The sequence below is a fragment of the Poecilia latipinna genome, unplaced genomic scaffold (genome assembly GCF_001443285.1).
Source record: "Poecilia latipinna isolate Pla-1442-1.1 unplaced genomic scaffold, P_latipinna-1.0 Scaffold5896, whole genome shotgun sequence".
Lineage (NCBI taxonomy): Eukaryota > Metazoa > Chordata > Actinopteri > Cyprinodontiformes > Poeciliidae > Poecilia > Poecilia latipinna.
The window spans coordinates 1-8,145 of NW_015118512.1; the positions used below are offsets into that span (position 1 = coordinate 1).

The 8,145-nt window shown below is 37.6% G+C and overlaps 1 protein-coding gene across 1 annotated transcript; it reads left to right on the forward strand.

Moving 5' to 3' along the window:
• Positions 1-3,246: 3,246 nt before the first annotated feature.
• LOC106943774 (collagen type IV alpha-3-binding protein-like) lies at positions 3,247-8,122 on the forward strand (the record flags this gene model as incomplete). The annotated part of the gene is made up of 2 exons (XM_015027071.1): positions 3,247-3,930; positions 7,919-8,122. Coding segments are annotated over exons 1-2 (315 nt in total), but the record flags the coding sequence as incomplete, so codon positions are not given.
• Between the last annotated feature and the right edge of the window lie 23 nt (positions 8,123-8,145).

Below are 8,145 nucleotides of genomic sequence, written 5' to 3' on the forward strand. Positions count from 1 at the left end.
ATTTCTTTGTGTGCAGTAACACAAATCCACCAGCAGTGGGAGTAAAAATCTCCCTCCAGCTCTTTTTAGCCAGGATTCCGTAGACACCAACATGGACACTGGCTTCCCTGAAATCATTTCTCAGCAGTCACTTTACACAGCCGGTTCAAAGAAAGCTAGCTTTTTGTGTGGCAAAAAAAAGGTGCCTAGTTATACCTAGATTGATATGAGGAAAGATAATCCATCTGTTTGCTTCCTTCATTCTTTTTTGGCCACTCCTGCTGACCCAAGGGGAACGCCGGGCTGGAAAGAGGATGTGATTTAATCAGTTTACTGCTCGATCAGCCCAGCCTGAGTCATTGCGTCGATGCTGTATGGTCATGGTCCTTGACTCTCCCGCTCTCTAAATGAATCACAGACTCACTGAGTCAGGAACAATTTGTATGTCATTACATCAACTGCCTAAATCCTCTCCAGTCTAACAGCAAGCCCTGTTTTTTTTTTCTTGTTTTTTTTTCACAGCCAGAGCCAGAAAACAGAGTCAGGGCACGTTGCCGGGGCGACCGGCAGGATTTACAGGCTGATAATGTGAAACAAAAAGGTTTGGCTGAGGGAAAACCAGATCTGATGTTTTTTTAACCTGTGAGATTTGGAGGATAAAGAGTCGGAACATGCCAGGCCATCTGGTTCTCTGATTGTGTAGAACAAACAGAACGCTCTAATCTCCTGATTCCTGTTAGTTTGTTCAAGTTTAAATGATTCTGAAAGGCTGACAACAAGTACTTTGAAGCTGAAGTGGATCCTGTGATGGGATGTTAGGGCCACTGTGCAAAGAAAAAAAAAGAGGAAGAGTAAATTCCTGCTGAAAAACTTTGAAATCCTCTAGGAAAAACAAGAACATTTCTGAATTCGAAGTCAAAAATTTGCCTGAAAAAAAAATCTCTGAAATTTTGGGATCAATCATAGAAATGTTCCTGAAAAAAAAAAAAAAACAAGGAAATGCATGGGGGAAAAAAATAAATTTTAATTTTAATCTCAAAAAATATTTTGACTTTTCAAACTTCAAAAATGTCCAAAAGTTGAAATTACTCAACATTTTAAACTCAGAAATTTAAATATTTTTTCTAGAAGATTTCTGAGATTGAGTTGATATTTTTTGATCTTTTTCAGTGAAATGTTCAACTTTTCAAACTCAGAAATTTCTGAGATTAACCTTGCAATTTCAGAGGTTTTTATTTCATTTATTTTTTTATTTTTAGCAGAAATTCCTCCTTTTTTGTTTCCTATCGACAATAGCCTTAATACACCGTCATAGAATCCAGCAAAGTGATTTAAAACTCACAACACTGATGTGGGTGAAACCTCAGCTTTCTCCCACTCTAACTTCCTTTCATTGCCAGCACAGGGAATCGACTTGTGCTGCTAATTGAAATCTTATGGCTTCCTTGAAAACAGGCAAACCCACAAACCTCATGATCCGCCCGAACACTCTCTCTTTCCTCTCCTTTAATTTGTTGAAATTCACCAAACACAGTGTGTGTGTGTGTGTGTGTGTGTGTGTGTGTGTGTGTGTGTGTGTGTGTGTGTGTGTGTGTGTGTGTACCAGGTTTTTATATCCTTATGGAAACCTATTTCTGTCTACAATGCGGGGCTATGGGGACCATTGCTCCCTGTGGGGACATTTTCTTTGTGCCCATGAGGAAAATTGTTGCTGTTGGGTTAGTGGTTAGGTCTGTGATGGTTAGGTTTAGGGTAAAGGTTAAGGTAAGGGTTAGGTATGTGATGGTTAGTGTTAGGCTGTAGAAATTAATGGAAGTCAATGTGAAGTCCCCACAAGTGATGCAAACACGACTGTGTTTACATGTGTGTTTGTGTGTGTGCATGTGTGTGGCGGCCTGAGAAGCATGAGTTGGTCTACGTGCTGAAGAGTAAATCGCCTCAGGCTTATGACATGACCAACGGTTAGCATAAGGACAAGAAAGAAATGAACATTTGTTGTTGATGAAAGTTTTACATCACTGACTTATAGCGTTAAATACGGTTTATACACTCAGTGTGTATTTCAGTCCTCAATAAGCTGCTTTGCTTATTTGTGTGGATATTGCCAGAAATTTCAAGAAATTACATAAGAGTTTTCACCATCAAATGGTCCATTACAAATCCTGAATGGGATCAATACATATTTGCTTACACCACCCACTAGCCGTGAAGTCCAATGAATTGTTCTATCTATCTATCTATCTATCTATCTATCTATCTATCTATCTATCTATCTATCTATCTATCTATCTATCTATCTATCTATCTATCTATCTATCTATATATATATATATATATATATATATATATATATATATATATATATATATATATATATATATATATAGTAATGAGCTCTAAATCGACACCAAGTACAAGTTCTTTCATTCTTTCATGTGATATCTGTGCCAAGTTTTCTCATTGGTCTTGTGGAATGTTGGTTGAACTTCCTTGCATAAAGTCCAGTCATGTGTTTTCATGAACCAGAGTTCAGCAGTGCTTAACTCAGAAAAGTCATGATAGTTGTAGCTTCTGCTTGTGTGCCACAAGGTTCAGTACATGTGATCACAGCACCACCTGTTTTTTCCCCCTTCATCTTAAAAAGGTTTAAGTCATTTTTGCTAATGGTTGCCTTTTAATTCTGAAATAAGTGAAACGATTGTCTTGCTAGTATCTCACAATTGTTTAAAAACTCTAAAACTGAGAACAGGTTTAAAATGGCATGTTCTGACTAGTGTGTTAGAAGTTCAGATGGAGCACTGTTAATGTACTTTAAATAATAAGGAAACTGTTCTCAGTAAAACAATTGAAAAGAATGCTGAGCTCAATGCAAAGCTTTCATATTTTTTTTATTTCTGAGACTGTTTTTGAATGTTTGTTCTTAAATTTTATTGCACACCACTACGTGTATGTCAATCAAATAAAATCCTCATAGAATACATAAAGGTTAGCTCTTGTAATGTGATAAAAAGTGGAAAAGTTCAAAGGGAGTAAATACTTTAGCAATGCTTTGTATCTGGAGCTTTTTGTTCCACGCGAGGCTCTAAAACGTGGAACATGACGCATTTCTCTCAGTATTTTCTGTCTTTAATGTTTTGTAATCATTGCCGGTCGTCCTCTGAGTCCCTTCCAGTAAATCTTGGCGTATTCTCGTGCATCTCCGACTTATTTTGAGAACCATAAACAAGGGGGAGGAGCTTCCTTCCAATTTAGGAGTGGATTTGGTGACGTCACTCGGAGGCCAGCGCCCCTGCGTAACACACAAGTTGGAACACGCGCTCCTTCAAGCCGTCAAGGGGGAAGCTCCGACTGCTTTGGCGTAAGGGGAGTAGAGCTGTCAATGGTTTTCGGAGCACAAACAAAACACAGCCGGGGACACTGTGCTCCTCCGAGAGGCCGCGACGTATCGTTCGAGACCAGCGAAGCGTGCCCTCAACGCGTTTTAATTTAATTTTATTCATTTCTGCCACTCTTCGCCGAGGAGGAGAGTCTGTTTAGCAGAGTTGACAGCTACCGTTTCTTGGACTCGGCTAATGTTTTCATTACCTGCGCTGTTTTGACCACTAAATGGCTGGAAACCTCTGAAGCTAGCAGACGCTGTCCGCTGGGAGCTACTATTCTTTCTATCCCTCAGCGGTTTTTTTATTTTATTTTTATTTTATTTTTTGCTTAACTCGCCGAGCCAGCGGAGCTATTAATCAGTCGATAGCAGCCCAGCATGGATTCTTGAACTGTTGCTTCCTCTGAGTTTCATATGCCTCGTTGGTTTTGTTTCTATTTGTAGTCGATTATTCAGAAATAATGTCAGACAACCAAAGTTGGAACTCCTCCGGCTCGGAGGAGGATATAGAGCCCAGAGAGGACTACGGGCACCCTGTTGGCGTCGTCGAGTTCAGCGGAGTACTCAGTAAGGTAAGTCGCGTTTCCCTACAAACCGCACATTATCCAATTCATTCAGTTTCATTACCAACTGGGAATACTATTACTGCCCAAGTCCAGGAAGCCGCGTGCTGACATCTGTGCGGAAATTAAGTAATCAAGAACAGCGATGGCAAATCATAGCCCGTCTGTTTCTGGGCAGGGTTATGTCGGAGTTGCAGCAATAACAGTGGGACTGGTAATCCCCCTCTGATCCCAAAGCAGAGCCCTTACATGAGCTGTCTATGCAATACATAGCTTGCTGCTATGCCTCTTAGCTTCCTAGTGAGTAGGGACGGATTCAGCGCAGATCTCATTTTAGAGTTTTCCGAGATCAAATTTCCCGAGAAAGATCACCATTATTGGAGCGTATTGCATGTGGGACATGCAAGAAAACCACAGAGTAAGATGAGCAGAATGATAATTGCGTCGATGCTGTATGGTGGATGGCTGAATAATGGATTTAAAAAAGGAACAGATGAATAAAGTGGATAGATGAAGAATGATCAAACTGATTGATAATGCATTGATGGATAATGAGTGGAAGGATGAATGTGTAATAAACTTATGGATGGATGGTGGGATAATAAACTGTGGGAGGAACCAGGATGGGCATTTATCCTGTATTTTGATTTGTAGATGTCTTGATAAATTTCAGTCAGTGAGGTTAAATAAAAATATTATTGGAAATGTTATTTTTTGCTATTTTCTCCACTATTGTCACCAGTAAAAATAACAGTAAATAAAAATATATAGTTAAACACAGATACTTTGTGCAGGTTAGTGATTTAAATCACACTCCTATAAGCAAGTGGCGTGTCAAAGAAGCACATTTTAAATATGAACGTTTTAGAAGAACAGCATTTCAAAGTCATTTTGATCATAATTTTTAGTGTTGCTACAAAATATCACAATACAATTCTAAGTCCATATCACCCCCCCCTGGGACTGATAAATATGTAGTGGATGGATGCTGGCTCAGACTTTAGAAAGTACTAGCCCCATTTTTTTTTCTTGCATTGCATTTTATATAAAACTCATTATTTGTATTAATAGTTTGAGATTTTTATGAACATAAGCAATCTGAAAACCATGAATTTATTGTAATTTCTTTGGGAATGACATGGAACTATTGTTCAAGGGAGGTATTAAATCTACCATGCATCAATTCATGTATAGTACTTCCTATTAAGTATTTTCCTGTAGTAGATGGGGCACCAAAACCGCCTGCAGCCCAGGGGCCCATTTCCTTGTAGATTTGGCCCTACGTAATGAAGGATGGATGTATGATGAAGTGGATATGTGGATGGATTTGTAATAGACAAACAATGGATGAATAAAATGTGTAGATATTTGGATAGGGAGTGAAACTTTTCCAGGTTTGTAAAAACGTCCGTACTTTTTCAGACAGTGTGGGAGGCCTGTAGTCGAATATCTGTCCAACATGAAAAAAACAAAACAACACTGGTGTATTCATATTTTCTAGTACGGACAATTGTAGAAGCTAAAGTAGGCATAGAAAAATAAATTTAAGTCAAAGGTTATGGCTGCTACTCACGATTATTTTAGTAAGCAATTATTTTAACAATTAATTGATTAATCAGATAAAAAAATTGTCATATTCTTCTGATTTTTCATTTAACCCCTTGAGCCTTTTTATACACTGTTAGAAATACATTAAAATATGCAAATAAATCAATTCCTTTTTTTAACATGAAAATGAACATTTCATTGTCTAAAACACAATAACAAAGTGTTGCTTTGAAACAGCTGAAGCTAAAACTATGACACTTGAGAAGTTTTTGGTAAGATGTATTTACAGACAAAGGATGTTTTTTTTCTCCAGTGAATTGTGTTTTTTGTTTAGTCTTTCAACAATTAATCGATTAATTAAATAGCTGATGATTATTTCAATAATCGTTTAATCAGATTAATCATTTCAGCCCTATGGTAAATACAATTTAAAGGATCTAATCGCATTATAGGTATGAGTAGATGGCATACTGTAGATACTGGCTTTATAGTTACGTAGGCCTGTCACAATAAAAATTTTCCTGGATGATAAATTGTCCCAGAAGTTATTATGATAAACGATAATGTTGTTGTTTTGAACCCATTTTCCAGTAATTTAATGATAATGGCATAATAAAGCAAAATTTCATACTCAAAGATCAACAAATTTTAGATTCTAATGAACCTTTAACTCTGGAACTGGAAGACATTTTAAATATCCAAAATAAACAAAACAGAAACAACAAATCAAGTAAATTTTGAGGCAAAACTGTCCTTCAAAAACAAAAAAAAAAGGCTAGTTGAGCCAAAGGTCCCAGACTGAAGACTTTTGCCAGCTAGTTTTTGAAGAAAAAAAAAAAGAGGAAAACGATTCATCATGCAAATAGACATTGAGTTTGTTTTAATTAATCACGCGTTTAATTGATTTACTGCGACAGGCGTATAGCACGCTACAGTAAGGGATTGGCTGTGTAGGTGACTGTATCACCTTTAAAACACCAACAGGTTGTTTTCCTCTGTTCTTCTTCTTTTCTGTGTCAAACATTTGAAGCTCACTGTTAGTTTTTTTCCATGTGCCTCTGCTCTGTTGTCTTAAGCTCGGTTTTGTGCAGGCTGACCACAGTTTTGATGCGATAAGCTGCCAGGAAACTGATGCGGTATCAGTCTCACCATGCGCTGATTATTTCCAAACAGATTGCACGCTGACCTGCTAACCAAGCATATTGTAAGATTAGGCAAAGCCACATGTAGTGGAGCTCACCTGTTTGATCAGTCTGAGCCCCACGCACGTCAGAACTACAGTAAGGATTAATGATTAATCGACGCCACATGGCCCAGAGGTAGAGCAGACGCACCGTATGTTAAAGCTAAAGCAGTTGTTCCCTGCATATATTCCCCTTTTTTCTCTGCCCATCATCTAAATCCCACTATAAAGTCTCAAAAATCTCAAAAGTTGTAATGAGAAAAGGTTAAGCCAAATCCAACTTGTTGATAAAGTACATTTGAAAAACGGAAGTTTGACCAAAAACAGGACAAATAATGGAATAAAAGTCGAGGCATAAAACATTAAAAAAACGTTCACATTTCAAAACACACATCAGATAAAGGCAAAAAGAACTTAGCAACTCAAAATGGAAAAAAAAAATGTTTTTAAGAGATTTGAAAACAGGAAGTGAAGATGCCTGTCTTAGACTCAAAGGAAATGAATGACTCTGGGTGCTGCATGAAAACCCAGGTGATTTTCCTGGGAAATGCAATCAACTCATTCACACATACTACACTATCATCAGATTTCTTCACATTCTGCCATGTTGAACCCAAAATCCTCAACCTGCATGTATTTTAGTTACATTTTAGTTTGTACATCAACAAAGTTGGTAAATAAATGTGAGATTTTTTTAAAAACCAGTTTGACCCATCTACAGACTGAGACTTTTACCAGTTCTTTCCTGATAACTATGTAAATCACAATCAAATTAGATGGAAAACGGCTGTGAGAATCAATTTCAGTCTTACTACAGATTCACAGCTTATCTTCCAGTATTACTGTGTTCAGTATAATCCAGCTTCTTGTTTGGTTTTTGCATGTAGTGGTAAAGAAACGTTGAATGTTATTAATCGTTTTAATCCCCCATCAAAGTCATGCGCTACTTGGCGTTTATCCGTCACAAAATTCAAAGAAAGCACACTGACCTTTGTGGTTGTAATGCAAGAAACAAAAAACACAACGAAAAAAACAGGTGTGACTACCGTTGTAATGTGCTGAAGATAGCATTTTTATGCAAATGTAAATAAAGGTATGAGACATTTTAAAGTGTTTTAAAAATATGCTGTCATTATGTTATTTGAGGCCAGGCTTAGTGAACTAAAGTGTTTCAATTTAATTATTTGCTCACTTGGTTCTCATTTAAATATAGTCGCTGTTTGTCTATAATTTTGTGTCTTTTTTTGTTCTTTTTTTTCTTTTCAGTGGACAAACTACATCCACGGCTGGCAGGATCGCTGGGTTGTGCTGAAAAACAACACGCTGAGCTACTACAAGTCCCAGGATGAGACGGAGTACGGCTGCCGGGGTTCCCTCTGCCTGAGCAAAGCTGTGATTACCGTGAGTATCATCCACTGCAGGGATTTTGAAACGTGGGATACAAAATTGTTGAATCGAAAGTACTGGCAGGCCAAGAAAAAACCAAAATAAAA